This window comes from Barbus barbus (assembly GCF_936440315.1).
Source record: "Barbus barbus genome assembly, chromosome: 7".
NCBI classification, from domain to species: domain Eukaryota; kingdom Metazoa; phylum Chordata; class Actinopteri; order Cypriniformes; family Cyprinidae; genus Barbus; species Barbus barbus.
In genome coordinates, this window is record NC_136735.1 from 23584408 (window position 1) to 23605108 (window position 20701).

General features: G+C 36.6%; 1 protein-coding gene across 1 annotated transcript in view; it reads left to right on the forward strand.

The window, feature by feature from the left end:
* The first annotated feature begins 419 nt into the window (after positions 1 to 419).
* The window catches only part of LOC306873057 (FH2 domain-containing protein 1-like), a 30370-nt gene continuing 10088 nt past the window's right edge, over positions 420 to 20701 (forward strand). The window contains exons 1-4 of the mRNA XM_079422061.1: positions 420 to 521; positions 10477 to 11341; positions 16578 to 16639; positions 18433 to 18535. Of these exons, the coding sequence (XP_079278187.1) occupies positions 10901 to 11341; positions 16578 to 16639; positions 18433 to 18535 (606 nt within the window). The 5' untranslated portion in view covers positions 420 to 521; positions 10477 to 10900. The remainder of the gene's footprint in view (positions 522 to 10476; positions 11342 to 16577; positions 16640 to 18432; positions 18536 to 20701) is intronic.

The following is a 20701-nucleotide window of genomic DNA, read 5'->3' on the forward strand; positions in this document are numbered from 1 at the left end:
TCCCTAAAAAGCAAAATGCATGCAAATTACTACAGCCCAGCCACTGGATTTGGAAAAAAGGTTAATGAGATTCGTGCTCAGTATTGGAAAATAGAATAAATTTCAGTCAGTGGTTCTAAAATTACCCTTAAATTACTATTTGTATCTGGACAATGCTCCATCATCTCCATGGTTGCCAAATAGACCTGCTTATGTTTAATAAACAGCCAACGACGGTGTATGTTAATATTAATATTTGTGCCTGAGTGGTATTATGTTACACTCGTCACCAGCGGGTGACACAGCCTACGTCACACTCTCGGTCGGTCCCAAAGATTCACCTGAGCAAGTCAAAGCGCGCACTGCGCATGCGCTGTAGCTCAGCACACACCACACGCGCATGCGCAGTGTGTCCTCTGGCTGTAATGCACTGCATCTTTGAGCGTCGCTGCAGCGGTGATACCGACACACACCTATCCTCGGATACACGCACCTGCCGCAACAGAAAAAAACTAGTACATCTTTCCCTTAGATTCTACACGGTAAGTTCTTTAACCCAGTTTAAATTCCACGTTTAGTTCTATAAAATACGTTTAGGTTTTTACAATTATTTCTGCTGCTGAATGATTTTGTTTCTTCTAGCAATGTCCTGTACTACACCATGCATTCATTGACCGACTAAAAGAATAATCTTAATATTATCCCTGCGATTCTCGCATGGTCGCACATAATGATATTCCCGCTTTATAGGCTATATGTGTGTGTGTGTGTGTGTGTGTGTGTGTGTGTGCGTGTGTGCGTGCGTGTGTGTGTGTGTGTGTGTGTGTGTGTGTGTGTGTGCGTGTGTGTGTGTGTGTGTGTGTGTGTGTGGATTGACAGTTGTTACTGATTCTACAATTTCGCCCATCTTTCTCCCTTGTCTTTCCTTTGGGTATAATCGACCCATTCTGTGTTTCCGTTTCATTAACACTCGAGTTTTATTTCTGTAGACTTTAGTGTGATCGCTGTCACGCAATAGGACTCATACCTAAAGATTACGCTATTAACTTACTCGTGTAACCTCTCTACTCCTCTTTAATCTGAACATGTTGTATATAGAAAATTATAGAAAACTATAGCACGGTTCCTTCTCAAAAGCCTTCCGTGCCTCCTTTATTTAACTTTATTATATTGGACCTTGGTCTGTAAACATTACATCATCTGAAATCTGTCATAGTCACATTATCCTATAAATGTGAATGCACAGGAAAACTGTAAAGTACAAATGTATGCATTTGGTGGTTTCTGCGGCTGGCCAGCTCTTTCTAATGCCCCGTAGAGACCCTTAGGGCTGTTAGTGCTGCTTTGTCACTGACCGTGATGTGCTTTATTGTAATCCTCTGAAGCCAGCTTCTTTAGTAGCCCATCCCATTTCTCATGGTGAGATGAATTGGAGACAATCCATTCAGGAGTTCTGGAACAAAGCTTAGGGAAAAGTTTCCCTCAGGGTGAGGTCAATGGGGGAGGGTGGTTGTCTGTTGTCACACTGCCACGGTAACACACCCTAAAGTGGGGGAACTCAATTGGTGCAAGCGCCCCCAAAGTACTGACCTGATAGATTACCGTGGTAACACTATCTGAGCATGATTGTGAATTTGTGGATTGTTTCAAGTTCTGACAGTGTAGCTTTTTCCTTTTTTTTGGTAAATATTAGGGGGTGTTTATTAGTTATTCCTAACTGTACAAAGAATATTGCAGTGTACATTTGTAATTAATAACAAACACAGACACATTAAAGCTCCAATTTCTATTCACAAAAAATAACAGAAATATATCTTAACAGAAAACATTACATAGTGATGTTTTAGTATTATTTATATGGTCTACTAATATAGAATATTTAATATTTTTATATTTTCAGTTTTCATTTAAGTATTAGTCATTTGTTAGTTTTTTTTAAGACTTTTATTTTAGTTTTTTAGTTTCAACTTTTATTTTATTTCAGTTAGATCCTAGTGCAACATTTCTATTTTCACATTTTTAAGTCAAACTTTCTATCTAGATTTATAATATTTCATCAGTATTTCAATCATTTATTTTATTTTGTCTTTATTTCAGTTACCAAAAAATATTTTTTAATAGTTTTAGTTAAAAACAACAACACTGTCGTCATCACAGTTCCAGTTGTTGTTTTACTTAATCTGTCACAATGCTTCTAATAAGCTCTAAAGGGACTAAATTCACCAGTAAGCATCTAGCTCTCTCATTTGCGCACACGTAAACATCAGGTGTTTGGACTTCCCCTCCCACCTGCTTTCATCATCTTGACAACCAAAGTGTGTCCTACCGTCTGTGCCACTGGCTGATTCACTTCCCTGTAGCTCAAATAGTAGAGCATGGTGCTAGCAACGCCAAGGTCATGGGTTCGATTCCCAGGGAAAGCAAGAGCTAATAGAAATGTAAAAACTGTGACTTGAATGCAATGTAAGTCGCAGCGTCTGCTAAATGCATAAATGTATAAAATGGTTTGAAAAATAGGAAAGAAATCCTATTTTGTTCTATTGCATAGCCACTCTACATTAACTGAATGTAATTTTGCTACATATCAAGATGTATTATGATGGTTTCGGTTTTCTGAGAGGTTTGATTTACACCAGTGTGCTCTCTTTGTTTGCGCATGAGGCCATTTATATTTTATTGCGGTCATTTCACTGTCTACTATTCCTAGTTGTTCCTATGGGAATTGAACCACTTAGTGGAATTTGTAGTGACTGTGGGAGACAGAAAATCTTGTTTGTGGTGGAGAACAAGACAGAGCCATGTTTTGGCTGTTGGGAGTGACTGCAATATGAGCATGTGTGAGTTTGTGTATTTTACTAGTTATCATCTTGGGTCCATTTTAGCACATGTATGTGACTAAACACTCATTCAGTTCACATTAAAGTGAAGCATGTGTAGAATTAGAATAAATGCCCACAAGCCAATATGCAGCTTCAGTGATTGACAGTGAAGGCCGGTTACATTAGTGCAGTATCTCAGTCAGTGCACTTTTCAAGCTACGTTGAGTCCTGGTCCCATGTGGACATGATTATCTTTATGGCTCAAAAATCTTTAAAGATGAACCCTCATGGGTTTCCCAGAAACTTAAAGGACACATTCAGATTTCCTTCTCGTATTGCATTTGTTCTGCCTAATGCTTTAGAATAGATCATGCTTCTGTGTGTGATGGACAGAAATTGTTGTACTTTATGAATTAGATAATCCTGGAACTTTGCTTCTTTGAGCTCTAGAATTAGTTTGTCTTCTAAAGAATTCTTGAAGATTTCCCTGAGTTCTGTTTGATTACTGTGTAGTTGCGTTCAGCGGTCTTTGTTCCTGCTTTATTTACCTTCTCTAATGGCCCTTTGTGATCAATAGAGATCACTAGCAAGCTTTCCTCCCAGCAACACTGGTTTAGTTAAAACGTCTTTACATGAATACAATTATACATACATTTATAAATTGTAACATTATTACACAGATGACTGGATGCCTTGTTTTAGTGTTATATTCTCATGAAGTTCTCTTGAATGCGTGTCCAGATGTTTTATATCTGATATCTTTATATCTTTATATCTTTGTATCTTATCTCTTCACTGTAATACCATCCTCGCACTCTGTATTTGGGTCAAGCCTCACCCTGCCCCCCAGCTGTGGTTAAATTTGGTAAGCAGAAGATTCATTATAGCCGTCAGTGGAGAAATCATTGTGCTATGAAAAACCTTTAACATGTTACATGTTACATTATTCATTTTAAGATCTTTTCCACATTTTGTGAATGAAAGCAGGAGGATGAGTAAATATCTCCATAGCTTTTGTTCAGAACACTTTGATGCAGTCAAACCAGCACGTGCACAAACAGACCAACACCTCACATATAAAATAAGAAGTTCTGTGGTGTCCTTATGAAAAGAGTCATATCAGGGCATAACAACAAAGATATTTTTGACTAGCTGTTTTTATATGCCAGAAATGCTGATAAAAATATACTATATAAATATATAATGCAAATATAAAATATTTATATTTTTCATTAAATGTCAAAGGACTAGTTCACCCAAAAATGAAAATTTGCTGAAAACGTACTTCCGTACCCCAGGCCATCAAAGAGTTTGTTTCTTCCTCAGAACAGATTTGAAAAAAAATTAGCATTACATCACTTGTTGACCAATGGCCTGAGGGTATAAGTACATTTTCAGATTTTTTTTGTTTTAAACTATTCTTTTAAGTTTTTGTTACAAAAAGTGATATTTGTAATTCACAATAATATCTGAAAATTAAGCGGCTATAGAGTAAATGAAAGCAATATTTATAAACTATTTTCTTGAAAAAAGACTACTTTTTATCAGCACAATTTACAACAATAATATTCCATTTTAAATAATTTCTGTTTTTAGAGTAGTAGATAAGTGTGGCCTCAGTTACTGACTGGTAGAGTACTTTAATGGCGTCAATGTTTTACACATACACAATATATACTACAGTGTGATTATAATGACCTAAAGGTACAGTATACAGGAAATTAAAGCAAACTGTATTTCCCCTTTGCAAGGTCTAAAATGTGACAGCTAGCACTGTAGATGATAAAAGGCCACACATTCACTATAATATTTGCTAAACAAAAAATTTAGATGGTCAGCCTTTCCTGGATGTTTCCTTCCCCTAACATAGAAAATTGCTGTATGCATTTGCCAGTTACTGAGTCACAACACAAGACTCACACACTTTCTCAGAGAGCCAGCACCTGCTGATCACGTTATGGCTGCAACAGATGATGATTCCCCTTTAATTAGACTTTTTAAATCATTAACAGCTTTAAACCATCATCATCAACCAACATCACACTTGGCAATAAATTAATGTTTGATACAGAAACGGCCTCATGATTTGAATTGTAGATGATGTCATACCGTGGGCAATGTATGGGTCAGTATGTCTGGGTCTTAAACAAAACCAGTGGCTTCTATCACTGTTCTTTTAGATCATTTAGCTTGCCAGTCTTTCCTGCGATTATGAAAGCAGCTTAATCTTCTAAAGACCCTGTGGGTGTTTGGACTTTGATATATGGCTGCCTTACAGAGACACTTGCACCAAATGCTGAATCCAAAGCACAAGCACCATTAAGACATTAATGCTTGAATCTGATGAAGTATTTCTTAATCTCTGTGTGTTTCCTCAAAGGTTCTTTGTCTTGGTGTTGTTCATTGCACCCAAATATTCCACTGAAGGTATTAGATATCCATGTGGGTTATTGCCTCAGGTCTCATTTACCAGACGTACTGGAAATAAATCTACGAGCAGAGCGTTACAAAGTGCGGTATCAATTGAAGCGGGTAACAGGCCAAGACTTTGTCTGAAGGGTTGTGGTAGGGTAGATGTACGATTGTCTGTGTTTGTGTGGGAAAACGTTTCTTTATGTGTGTGTTTGTGCATAGACAAACCCAAGGGCAAGCAAGTCTAATGTTATGTTAGTTGAAAATGAATACACTTTTGTACCTTCTCCTGCCTCTTGAGGGTCTTCTGAAGAATCACTGCCAGATATCATCTTTCAGTTCTACACTGTTGTTTACTTCGCTGGACAAAAAAGTTGTAATTTAAAGATATTGCATGTAGTAACATCTAAATGCATGTTCTTTATGTCAACAAAGCTAAATGTAAGGGGTAGATCAGATAGAAATATTGAAGTTTTACAGTGTTGAACAGAGCTTTTGAAATAGAATAAATGAGTATTATTTCTGGGAAATTTGTTTTTTAAGACCAAATTTAAGCATTTGACCTACACACCATCTTTAAGTGAGTGAGTGATCTACTTTATTAGATGATTTTGTGCTGACATCTTTTCTAAACAAAAGGACTAATCGCTAACAAACAAACAATGAGAAATTTTAGGAGATTTTCTCCTAAGGAGGATTAATTTGCTAGGCAGCCAAGCAATGTGAACAGATGTCTAATGGTCTGGGTACAGCATACCAGTGTTTATTAATTCTGTCCCATTCTTTCCAAATATGCTCAAAAATCCATCAACTATACTTAACAATGTCTGTAGCAATCAGATTTGTGACAAGGTAGATTTTAGTTCAGCTGCAGTTCTGAATTAGAAAGAGGCTTAGCTGGAAAAACAGCCTATTTTTTATAGTAAACGCAAGTATTCTACTATCTGCATCATGTAATGCGTCATAGCCATCTGAATTATTTATGTATTTTAAAATAATTCAACATGGAAACATGGACATGATTTATTGTTTTAACAATCTCAAAAAAAAAAACAATTGTGAAATTGTACCACTCCATTGAGCCATTCTCACACATTTGATGAGCTCTATGTACTGTATGTATGTTGATCAATGTTTATAAATTAATAAAAGCCTAAATTAAATCTGTATGTATAAAGTGATCATGTCTCTTCAGAACACCATTGAATTAATTTGGATTACTTTTACAATGTTTTTTTTTGTACTCTTTGATTCATTAACGTTTTGGTTGTGTAGATTTTCAATTGATGGACAAAAAACGATGAGAGAATATAAAAAATTTCTGTTCAAGATGAAGAGTTTGGAATGATATGAGGATGCATGAATGATGACATAATTTTTATTCCTGGGTGAACTATCCCGTCGTCGTTTCCTTCATCCACATTTGTCTTTCTCACGAGTGACCAATTGAATGTCTAGTGCCCTTTAGATTTGCTGGATTTGAAGTGTTTGTGTTTAATCACATTATTATAGTGTCTGATTCATCCTAAAATAATGTTGCTTTAATATTCCCTCAAATGGGTTTCCAGCATTCTGTAACGTTTGTAAATATGATGTTGGTTATAATCATGAACAGATTTGGTGCTGTGGATCTGGGTGTGTTGCTGTACACTGTAGCTGACATTGCAGCAAAGACACCACTGAGGTGAGATAGAATGTGTTACAGAGTGTTAACCCTTTACTCTCTTTTCTAGCCAACACAGTGCATGTACATTTAGGATCTTAACACACATACATATTTATTTTCCAATTTTTTGTAAAAAAATAAACAAAACAAAACAAAAACCGTTAAAACATCATACAGCATAACCCTTCTGAAGAAGATGACTTTAAAAGGAAAAATCCTACTTTTCCACCTACTTTTACATATGAATAAATTATACATAGTTGCTTGCACTTAACTCAGCTGAACCAGCACGGAAACAGAGTCTTCCTGTGACGTCAATTGTCTTTTAATAAGTAAAAACCTAGAGGATCGAATGGGACCCTGTTGCAGTATGATGAGCTCTGGTTTACAGCACTTGGTGTCTTGTATTATCTGTTTCCAGAACATCCTTTCACCCCAATCAGCTTTGTCAGTAAAAAGTAACATGTTGTACTAACACACTAACTTTGAACTTTTGTGTGTACACTGATCAATCCCTGCATTAAAGATACCTCACAAGTATCAATGCCGCAACAATGTTTTTGCTTTTTCCCTGAAATTAGACTTTTATGGCCCTCAGCCTCTCTGTGAAATACACGTTACATAACAGAATCTGTTAAGTCGGATCCAAAAGTGCTGTGGCCTCTCCCAGCAGACGGCAGTATGTCATTCCTGACAGTAGTACATAAGATAAAACCCAGTGCCATGTACTGCTGTCTCTGCTCTCTCGGTGTCTGAGATACAAAGACACCTGCATGACAAACCCTGAGCCATACTGATAATGAGCTGACCAGTGAATGCTGCTTACAAGGCCCTTGTACATTATATATCTCAAAATATTAGAAATTAAGCAAGTTATTTTTTTTTAACAGCTTTGGTTGGATGTCTTTGCCAGTTTTTATGTGAAATAGCTGCTTTTTTGCGGATTGGTTGTTGGCTGGTCTCCTTGACAACCTCACTGTACTTTGAAGGCTGTTTGATGTCGGCTGCTTTGCATATTCAAATAACATATGTGGCACGAGTGAATCACCAGTATGAAAACTATTCTAATTATGTAATTCTGCATTAAAGTTACACTTATAGTGAGTTTTAAGTCTACACAATAATTCATTCCCTTAATTTATCTTTAAAGGTGACATATGAAGATCTACATTTTCTACAGTTTAAGTGCTATAATTGGGTACCTGGAGCATTTACCAACACAGAAAACGTGAAAAAGAACAACCCAGTAAACATTTTTTAGTAAACCTTTCTCTGCATGCTTGTGACAAAACATAGAAAGGGGATCTTATTATAATATTACAGTGGAGAAGTGGATTTATTGATTTATTTACTGTATATTACGCTGCTGCCACACAGATCTAATATAAACATGCAATTTCTTTCCCATCTGTTTACCTTCACAGACATAACTGACTGTTTATGCAACCTGATCTCATGACAAAAACTTACCTGTGGAAATTTTTCTCAAAATGGGAAATAAGTAAAAAAAAGTCGTGACGTATTGTCAAGTATGGTGACCCATACTCGAAATTGGTGCTCTGCGTTTAACCCATCCAAGTGCACACACACAGCAGTGAGTAGTGAACAAATGCACACACACACACACACACCGTGAACACACACCCGGAGCAGTGGGCAGCCATGCTGCGGCGCCCGGGGAGCAATTGGGGGTTCGGTGCCTTGCTCAAGGGCACCTCAGTCGTGGTATTGAGGGTGGAGAGAGCGCTGTACATTCACTCCCCCCACCTACAATCCCTGCCGGCCGGGGACTCGAACCCGCAACCTTTGGATTAGAAGTCCGACTCTCTAACCATTAGGCCACGACTTCCCCCAACTACACATACCGCCATGCAAATTACATGACATATTGGATGTGAAATGTCCACTTAGCTGAAGATGCTGGATGCATAATATGAACAAAAGAGAATGTGACGTAAAAACACAATGCAAACATGCATCTTTCATTGCGAGTTATGTTTTGACGGGATTCGTACCCAAGGAATCCACATCCTAAGTCCAATTCCATGCCGGCTACTGAGCAAGCTTGTTATGTCTGGAAATCAAAACATATGGACCTGTAACCATAACTGTGTAGGAAAATGATTACAAGTGCTCTCTGTTTTAACGCCTGTAGTGTTAATTTGTGTTGGAAACTGCAGTGATATGGACTTGGTATGTATTTTGTGTCTTGCGAAAAAGTTCCCACGGGTACATTTTCGTCATGGGATCAGGTAATAGACTTGTGTGTATTTGACAGATTAAGACATGAAAGAGAACTTAGTTCAGGACTCGCACGCTGTGTGACAACTGCTTTCTGTGCACGTGCTTCGGATGTGTGTGCTCAGAAAACCGTATATCAGAAGTTTAAACTAATATGGTTTAAAATGCTTGATTTCAGCACGGAGCAGCAGCTCATTTGCATTTGAAGAGACATGCATGAAAATAGCATGTTTCTTCTCCCACTCAAAATAGGCATTTTTAAATTTATGTAATAAATGATCTGTGGGTTGTTTTGAGCTGAAACTTCACAGACACACTCTGGGGACATCTGAGACTTAAAGTATATGTGACCCTGGACTGGACCACAAAACCAGTCATAAGTAGCATGGGTATATTTGTAGCAATAGTCAAAAATACATTGTATGGGTCAAAATTATAAATCTTTCCTTTATGACAAAAATCATTAGAATATTAAGTAAAGATCGTGTTCCATGAAGATATTTGGTAAATTTCCGACCATAAATATATCAAAACTTAATTTTTGATTAGTAATATGCATTGCTAAGGAATTCATTTGGACAACTTTAAAGGAGATTTTCTCAATATTTAGATTTATTTGCACCCTCAGATTCCATATTTTCAAATAGTTGTATCTCGGCCAAATATTGTCATATCCTAACAAACTATACATCGATGGAAAGCTTATTGATTAAATCTCAATTTAAAAAAAAATTATACTTGTGACTGGTTTGTGGTCCAGGGTCACATATTACATTTTTTTTAAAAGGGGGCATAATAGGTCTCCTTTAATGTCTTATTGAAACTCATGTAATTTCAACTTGGCGAAAAACATTGGTGATCTGAACTATAATAAAAACACTTTTTATAATAAATTAGTATTATTATATACAGTATGAGTGTACACCATTTAGATGATTCTTCACAAAAATGCAAAAAAAATAAAAAATTCTTAATATACAACTTTTTTTAAATTCGCACCAAACTGAATGAATAACTACATGTTATGTAACTACAGTATGTTATGTAAAGGTCATTTGTGATAAGTTGCCATTTTTTTTGCCATGACGTACAAATCCCTTGGAAGTTCCCTGTGTGAGTTTTCATTAGTGAAGATTTGATTCATCTGTCAAGATCATTTTTACACATAGCAGGCTGGCCCCAATGAACAATAGCATTTGGCGTTTTCCTACTGGGCCTTTCCTTGAGTGTGCAACCACATCTCTTTTGATGTCTGTTACTTTCTCATTTCCTCTGTTTTTAGGTTCCAAGTTTCTTCGCCTGACTGAACCTCAGTAATTTTGATTTTGTATGTGTGTGTGTCTTTTGTCCTTCTTGCAGTTCCAAGGGTTTGACCTCTGACCACACCGCAGTGGGCAAAATCTTGGAAGCAACAGCTCTGCATTATGGGACTAGGTAGAAGAAGTGAAGACAAAATATGTGAGAATGTCAAAACATTGGCCTAAAGGGATTGTGAAATTATTGCTTTATTGCTAGAGCCATGAGTCAGTTGACAGTTTGGTGAAAGCATTCAATTCTAAATTCAAAGAATGATCTCCGCACATATTCTGCTAGAGGCAAGACTTATTATTTACCCAGCTGTCAGTTGTATAAGCGACTATGAGTGAGAAAGACATTGGGACTTCAACAGACACCACCTAGAATCAAGCAAAGAGGCTGTCCCAGTTTGTTAGGTGTTGTGGGAAACAGGGCAAAATTTCCCCTCACAGCCTGGCCCTCCAGGACTGGTGTAATTGCTAATGTAATGCTTGTCATGGCAAGTGTGACTGCTGTGGAGTCGTCGGCAAGCGACCGTACCACACCAGTAGTAAATCGACTGCCATTTGAACCCTCTACAACCTCCTCAAATGACCGTAGTCATGAACATGACAGCACTTCCTGCCCTCCAGCAGTACCTCCACCACCGCCTCCACCTCCTCCACCACCACCTCAAGCACCAGGCCATCCTCATGCTTCACGCAAGAAACGACGGGTACGGAGCTTCTTCTGGAAAACCATTCCTGAGGAGAAGGTTCGGGGAAAACCGAATATTTGGACTCTAGCAGTGAGACAGCAGCAGTATCAAATTGACGTGAGGACAGTGGAGGAGCTCTTCGGCCAGCAAGAGGAGGTTCGAACCCAGACAAGCAGTGAACATCCTCGTGCTGGAAGATCCAGAGGTTCATTTAAAGAGAGCAAGGGTGAGGTAAGTCAAACTAAATAGAACTGAATCATCGCTTGGAATATCTGCAGTTAATGCTTGTAAGACTTAATTTATTTTGTCTCTACATGGTAGGTGAATGTTTTGCACTCCCAGTAGTCTTGAGACTGCCTATTTCAGTTGAATTGATTTTTAAAAATGACACAACTTTTGTTAGGATTCCCCAAGACTGAATTTTAGCCAATACTGCCAGATATTAGGGATGCACCAATGTGAAAAGTCAATACCGATAAAAATCTTATTCTACAATCATGTATCAAATACAGTGAACCATTGGCATAGAGAATGATAAATATAACTTTCTCAGATATAGCAAAAAATACATTAATAAATAAATCATGGATGATTAAAAAAGCAAGCTGTAAGTGCAAGCTAAAAAAAACTTGATATTGCTTTACTATTTGCTTTGTTTATAATTTAGCTAAGATTGCTTTCCTTTCTGATATCTATCTAGTCACTTTCCCAGATACTGTGGGACATCTTTAAATTCAACATGATTTTATTAGTAATTGTAAGTATTTGATAGTATTTGTTAGTAAGTGTGGTTCTAGCACACATACATTTGTATAAGTTTGCACAGACACTGAAACATTTATTTTTAATGTATTTAGAACATATTTAACAACATATAAAGAGTAAGCATTTTCTTTGCAGTATGGGCAACTTTAGAAATCAACTGAAATCAATATAAAATAATCTTTTTAAGTTCAAACAATAATTAATGGAATGCACAGGTTGTTTTTATTGTATTTAATCTATAATTGAATGTGTTCAGATGCATCAAATTTGAATGCGTTTACCTGATTTGTTATTATAACAGTTTATAACACTTCTGCTTTTGTTATTGCAAAGAAACCTTTAGGTTCAACATAGTTGTGAAAAAATATATAACAGTAAAATGTTATAATATAAAAAAAATTATAAAGGTTTTTTTTTTACATTTCAAAAGCTGTGCATACATACTGTAAAAGCTTTTATATTTTAGTTGCTGTAAATATTTCCAAATTGTTCGTTTCAGTTTATATCCAGTGTGAACATCATATACAAATACCTAACAAACAAAGTGGTTTATTTGATAAAATTGTTATTTGCATATATTGTATGCTAACAATTGCCTATAAATGTACAATGCATGTACCTATCACATACGAAACATTTACTATCATGTACAAAACATCTTTTTCGTTAGCTTATAAGAAGGATTATTAGGTGTGTGCAACTCTGTTTTCCAACTCAACATAAAGCAAACATGTCCCTATTACCCAAAACATATGCTCCCGTGAGCTCGTCGTTTTGTGTCTAAGCGACCAGCTGTGTTTTTGTGTTGTTTTGTGTGGTTGCTGCTGGTCTGAGTAGCTTTGTAATTATCCACGAAGGCACCAAGTGTACCTGTGCAGATCTAATGAAGCTATGTATTGTTTGTCTGAGGTGGCATGGACCATGCATGTGGTCTCGTTTGTAATTTCAGACACCGCCCAGCTACTCCTTTGAGTTTGTGAAGTGGCACAAATGACACGTATCGATGGGTCACACATGGGTCACGTAAATGTGTGTGCTAGAGAGAGAGTGACAGATTGTGTGTCTGTTTAGTTGTCACTAAAATGGCTATGTTAAGTTAGTTAGTTAATAATCCCACGGGCACAAAGTCACTACCACCAAGGGTTTCCTGATGCTGATGTTAATGAGAAAAACAACTACTGTATAGCATCGTGTTATTTTAATGGATAGTTCAGCCAAAAACTACAATTCTGTCATCAATTACTCACCTTCATGTTGTTTCAAACCCATAAGACTTTCTTCCATCTTCGAAACACAAATGAAGATGGTTTTAATGAAACTTGAGAGATTTCTGACCATCCATGTAAAGTCCATTGCTCCAAAAACTCAGATGCTTCAAAAAGTTCATAAAGACACTGTTAAAGTAAACCATATGAATATAAAAGTTTCATACAAGTCTTCTGAAGAAACATTGTTTTAGTGAAGTGACATTCAGCCAAGTATGGTGACCCATACTCGGAATTCGTGCTCTGCATTTAACCCATCCAACGTGCACACACACACAGCAGTGAACACACACACACCGTGAACATACACCCGGAGCAGTGGGCAGCCATTTATGATGCGGCGCCCGGGGAGCAGTTGGGGGTTCGGTGCCTTGCTCAAGGGCACCTCAGTCATGGTATTGAGGGTGGGGAGAGCGCTGGACATTCACTCCCCCCACCTACAATTCCTGCCGGCCGGGGACTCGAACCCGCAACCTTTGGATTACAAGTCCGACTCTAACCATTAGGCCACGACTTCCCATGAATGATGAACCATGTATTATATGATGAACCAATATAATCTAGGCTTTAATTCACAGATAAACATCATTGCTTGACACATGAGAACCAGTAAGGTTTGTCCTTCAATGTCAAGCAGGTACACATGGGCATAAATTTCAGGGGGGGGCACAAATAATACAGCCAAAATTGTACTATGGGGACTACTTATTTGGCATTTTGGTGCACTTAAAAACTGATCTTATGTTTGTTCTTCTTTTCTCTGTCATTTTATCTGCACAGCGACACAAAGCGATAGTTGTTTAAATACGAATTAGTTTCATGGGTTCAACACGCGGCCATTTTATAATTGTTAAGTTATCTTGCGTCCTCCACATAGTATTTTAGGTTTCGTCTGGGACAAAGAATATCTATTCTGGGTAGCTGGTAGCTGGGTAGTAACTGATTACTTGTAATCTGGATTACGTAATCAGATTCCAAAAATCTATGTAATTAGAGTAAATTACATTTTAAAATACTTGTAATCAGTTACTACAGTTACTTTTTTATTGATTACATGTTATTCACACAATAGCAATAAATTATTCATCATTTATTGATTTTCTGACTTTTTTATCTTTTAAATTTTCCTTTCTAAAATAGTCTACCGCTTATATACACTCAGAATTAAAATTTCGTGGCATAGTCTGAGAAAAATATTTTACACACTGTTTTACACCGTTTTTGTGGTGACATTTCCACGCCCCTAAACATGATGCGGCACGAAACGAAACATGATTGGTTGCGTTACCTGTCAGTCATATGACCTCTTGAGCGGGCCTTGGCCATTCAAAGCAGCCAAAGTTCCCAGACCTTCAGCCATCAATCTGAAGGTCTGGCTACACGAGACTATTATTGTGGCGACATTTCCACGCCCCGAAACGTGACTCTGAATGAAACGAACTGTGATTGGTTGTCGGTCAAACGGCCTCGTGGGTGGGCCTTGGCCGATGAAAGCTGCCATGGATTCCATACCTTCAGCCGTCAGTCTGAAGGTTTGGCTACGCAAGACTAACAATATTACGGTATTAAACTAAACAAGCTAATATTATTATTGCCAAAATAGCGGACTCATGAAAAAATACATCATACATCTTTTTTTTTTTTTTTCACTAATTTATTAATGACTCGGCATCATCTGTCTTAAAGAGAAAAGAATCACTTCATCCAATGAATAAAATAGCCTAGACAGCCTGCTTACTGCAGTTCCATAACTACTGAAGAACTTTGTAGGTGAGGTAGAGGGGGAAAGCAGGCAGTGGACTAAAGCGCTGTGAGGCAAGGGAGGGGGGACTCAAAACGTTTCTAAGCTTAATACTTTTTTAGTCCCATTTGTGTTTGTTTACCACTACTGCTAAATACTTACACAGTTCTTTTACCTATATATCATTATACAATACACAATGTGGTTTTTAATTATATTTTAGGGGGGGACAACCCTCAGTCCCCCCCCCACACACAATTTACATATGCAAACATCATACGTTTCATCAAACATTTGAATTGTGAGCATTTTGGGGAAATTACATTTCAGTGGAGGGACAAAAATTTCTCAGGGTTTATTACAAATATCTTCATTGTGTTTTGAATATGGATGATGGATGTTTTATGGATTTGGAACAATATGAGGGTGGATTTGGAACCGATGATGACTGAATTTTCACTGTTGGGTGAGCTATCCCTTTAAGATTAATTTTAGATAAAAATTCATAACATTTCTAGAAAAAATATATATATTCTAAAAAGACAGAAAGATATTCATTCCTATTTAATTTAGTTGCATTGATGTGCAGCAAATTTGTAAAGCACTTTATATTAATCTAAGAAACTGTCTGTTTTTCTGATACATTTTATTATGATGTATATTTCTTTTGTAAGTTGTTCACTTTCATGTTGCATTCCAGTCTCGTCCAGTTACTCTCAAAGCTATTATATTTGCAATAATAGTTTAAATTTAAATATGCTCCTCATCTAAATCTGTAGATATGTTGTCATCCTCTTTTCATTTTTGGTTACACAGTGTCACTCTGCTCAATTTGTATAGTAACTTGCAGAAGCCAAAAAATGTTTGGAAAAGCACATGTGACAACAAAGTCAACCATGGAGCTCTTTGTGTTCATAGTGTGCACCAAAAACTGAACTCTGAGACACTGAAAATATTATATTTTGGAGTGCAACTGTTCTAAAATTCTGACCTTTTTGGTCTTGTTACAGTGTAATTATACCTTTAAGTACTGAATAAATCAACTTTCTATAGAACAATGTATTTAATATAGAGTTTGGGTTAGGATTAGGGTTTGGTTTAGGGTTAATTAGGGTTACTTATATGTAAATATGCTAAATTACTGTTGTTGTTATTATAGTAAATCTATGTAACATGTAAAGAGGTTAACCTCATTTTTCTTTTAAGTCAAGTCACCTTTATTTATATAGCGCTTTTAACAATACAGATTGCGTTAAAGCACTTAACAGTATCAAATTGGAGGATAGAGTGTATTGAGAAAAAAACCTTGGGAGAAACCAGGCTCAGTCGGGGGGGCAGTTCTCCTCTGGCCAGGAGATTATTGTTTATTTAATGTTTAATTAAAATTTTAAATGTATAAATTATTATATTTCTATTTTTATATTGTTGCAATAATAGTATTATGTAGTTAGGTATTTTATTATATTTTTAGTTATGTTGTTTTATTTTAGTTTTATTGCTTTTGCCTATAGTAATCTTGCAACATCAGAGATACCAGTTTTATTTATTTAGAAGCTGCATTCAAATCAACACGCCACAAAAACCCGAAGGTTAAAAATTTGAATGGAATTACGTCTCTGTCAGAACACACACAGTCTGTCCTTTGTGTATCTTTCCATCTATTTTAATTTCCATCTCTATTCCTCTGTTTTCCCAGATCAGCATCTTGGACTCCAAGAGAGGAATGAACATTGGAATCTTCCTCAAACAGTTCAAGAAGTAAGTTTCTCAGTGTCATCATCTGTAAAAACCTATATGTGTGCATGTGCTCCAGCACAGAAATAAGATCTGGTGGTCAAGGGAAATCCGATACTCTTGTGTAAAGATCAATAGCTTTCAGGTTCTGATTAATTCTTGGAAGTTCACATGAGGATCTCGTATACATTCACTGTGACAAGTACAGATAAACAAAGACACAAGGGGTATGTTGTTGGTGCTACAGAAAAAAGCACAAAACAATAAAAGTTTACGTCAGACCTGTTGCAATGTAACATGGGCAAGCGAAGGTAGATGTGTCCTGTGTAAACAGGATTTTTGTTTATTTTTGAACAGGTTTTTCAACATCCTCCAAGGCAGCTTGACTATAAATGATTATGCAAAAAGACAATGCTTTCTTCTGTGATCAGTTAGTTATATCGTATTTATGTTAGTCTTGGATGTTTGTGTGTAATCTGTGTATGTGATGGTCATGTATAGTAGAGCTGATCAAAGTCACATTCAATTTGCTGAGTCACTCATGCAGGAGACAATGCTACATTTAGTCCCAGACTTTCAGAACGCAAATTACAAATGCACTGAAAAAAACAGCAATGCACTTATCACGTTTGTATCGAAATGTTCAAACATTTTTGACTCATTATTCGTATTTGAATGAGTCATTGTTTAGAGACATAATCATTTAGTGTTTTATTAAGAGAAATAATCACTAAAACCTGTAACAAAACAGCTAAAATGCACTCAATGTAGATTTCTGGGGGACAGTACACAGCATGTGGACACTTTTGGCAACCAATACATCAATAGTTAAATGGTTCATTGTGTTTGCATGTATGTGTGTATATTTCAAAATCTGTATCCCTTTATTTTAAAGAGTCTTTAAAGGGATAGTTCACCCAAAAATGAAAATTCTGTCCTCAATTATTCACCCTCACGTCATTCCAAGCCTCATGCCGTTGAAGATGTTGGTTACCATACAGTAATTGACAGTAGCCATTTTCCAAACTATGAATGTTAATGGCTACCGTCAACTGTATGGTTAACAGAAGAAAGACGGCCATACAGGTTTGGAACAACTTGAGGGTGAGTAAATGATTACAGAATTTTCATTTTCAAAATGCAGTGTAAGATAAATTCCCCTTGACCATAAGATTTCACTAAATATCTCAACACAACAGTTCAGATAAATCTTTTTATCTGAACATCATTTGTGAGATTTTGAGGTTAAATTATCTTTTTTTCAATCACTAGATAATAGTGATCTATGAATATGTATTATACATGTTTTATGCAGATATTAAACATTTTCATGTCTGTTTGGTAATGGGGATTTGTGGACACCGTAATTCATTTAGATTTGTACATAACATAATGAACTACTAAGTAGTTTAATTATTCCTTATAATCTATAGGCCAATTAACTAATATAAATAAATTTTTGCTATTATGATATACCTTCCTTAAAAATACAAACTTATATATAGTTCATAGAGCTAGTGTAATTGTTATTGTGTAGTGTAATATACCCCTAACCTTACCTTATGCAAAATTTTATATAAGTACATAGTAATTAAAGACTCCTAATATGAAGTGGGATCCAAAATAACCTGCATTATATAAGTATATACATAACACACATCCTTGTGACGGTAAAGATTTGTTTTTTCCTATCTTTCTTTGGATCATACACTGAAGTAACCTACAAGTGTTCATCTCATGTATTGTCTGAGCTGACCGGTTACATGGATCAGGCAAAAACTGATTGTCTGGTTTATACTTCTGTTTTTCTTTCTCAGGTCCAATCATGCAATAGTAGAAGACATTCGTCTGGGCAACAGTAAGCAATATGGAGCTGAACCATTGAAAGAACTTCTCAAACTTCTGCCTGAAGCAGAGGAGGTGAGAATTCTGAACCCACACCATATTTGCTATTAACATCTGCCTTATTACAAATGCACATCAGTCAGAGATGCATATAGCCACATCGCCTTTGTTGTGTATTTGCTGCATTAATGCATAATGTGTCCCAGACAACATCAAAAGACGCTCATATAACAAATGATCATTACATTAAAGTAATGTTTCGATATGCAGTGGCATACTGATGTGCTAAGTGATGTATGTGGTCACAAAACCAGACCCTCTCCTCAGTGAAATGCAATCGCCAAGAGGTTTCTGGAGATGCGTTGCTAATGCCAGGTGTACCAGGGCCGAGTGTTATTTCAGTATTATTTATATAATATTTTAGTATTTATTAACATTTTGAATTAGTTTTCAGTTTTCATTTTAAATTTAGTTTACATTTTAGTAATTTTGTTGTTTATTTTGTTTTGTTTTTAATGTAATATTTATAATTTATTTCAGCTTTTTCAATTAACAAAAACTTATTTTACTTTTAGTTAACATTAAAAACACTGCCAAGACATCATTTATAAGGAATGTGGAATGTTCTGTTAGTACTTTATTTTGGCAAATAGTGCATGTACTTGGCACTATCTATAATCTTTAATCAGATGAATGGGCCTGTGTTGAGGTATAAATTAGGGAGGCACCAACTTTAAAAATCTGGTGGTTACACTTTATTTTAAGGTGTCCTTGTTACAGTGTAATTATACAAGTTATTAGTAATATTAATTAACTACATGTACTTACTATAGGGTCAGGGTTAGGACAAGTGTTTAGCATTAGTTGCATGTAATTATGCATGCAACTTGTTACGAATCTGCCCAGTACCAATGCTAATAATTATTTGTGTTATACAACCTGAATTACGGAAATGTTGGGACGTTTTTTTAAATTTGAATAAAATGAAAACTAAAAGAATTTCAAATCACATGAGCCAATATTTTATTCACAATAGAACATAGAGAACATAACAAATGTTTAACCTGAGAAATTTTACACTTTTATCCACTAAATGAGCTCATTTCAAATTTGATGCCTGCTACAGGTCTAAAAAAAGTTGGCACGGGGGCAACAAAGGGTTGAAAATACAAGAAATTTTGAAAAGATTCACCTGGGAGAACATCTAACAGCAAATTAAGTTAATTGACATCAGGTCTGTAACATGATTAGCTATAAAGGGATGTCTAAGAGAGGCAGAGTGTGTCAGAAGTAAAGATGGGCAGAGGCTCTCCAATCTGTGAAAGAGTGCGTAAAAAGATTGTGGAATACTTTAAAAGCAATGTTCCTCAACATCAAATAGCAAAGGTTTTGCAAATCTCATCATCTACAGTACATTTACATTTATTCATTTAGCTGATGCTTTTATCCAAAGCGACTTACAATTGCTATATATGTCAGAGGTCGCACGCCTCTGGAGCAACTAGGGGTTAAGTGTCTTGCTCAGGGACACATTGGTGTCTCACAGTGGATTCGAACCCGGGTCTCTCACACCAAAGGCATGTGTCTTATCCACTGCGCCATCACCACCCTATAATACATACAGTGCATAACATCATCAAAAGATTCAGAGAAACTGGAGAAATCTGTGCGTAAGGGACAAGGCCAAAGAACTTTGTTGGATGCCCGTGGTTTTCGGGCCCTCAGACTGCATCACTCATCGGCATGATTCTGTCATTGACATTACTAAATGGGCCCAGGAATGCTTCCAGAAACCACTGTCGGTAAACACATTCCACCGTGCCATCTGCAGCTGCCAACAATCATGCAAAAAGGAAGCCATATGTGAACATGATCCAGAAACGCTGTCATGTCCTGTGGACCAAGGCTCATTTAAATTGGACTGTTTCAAAGTGGAAAAGTGGTCTATGGTCAGACGAGTCCAAATTTGACATACTTGTTGGAAATCACAGACGCCGTGTCCTCCGGGCTAAAGAGGAGGGAGAGCTTCCAGTGTGTTATCAGCGTTCAGTTCAAAAGCCAGCATCTCTGATGGTATGGGGTGCATATGTGCATACAGTGTGGGCAGCTTGCATGTTTTGGAAGGCACTATGAATGCTGAAAGGTATATAAAGGTTTTAGAGCAACATATGCTCCCCTCCAGGCGACGTCTATTTCAGGGAAGGCCTTGTGTATTTCAGCAGGACAATGCAAAACCACATA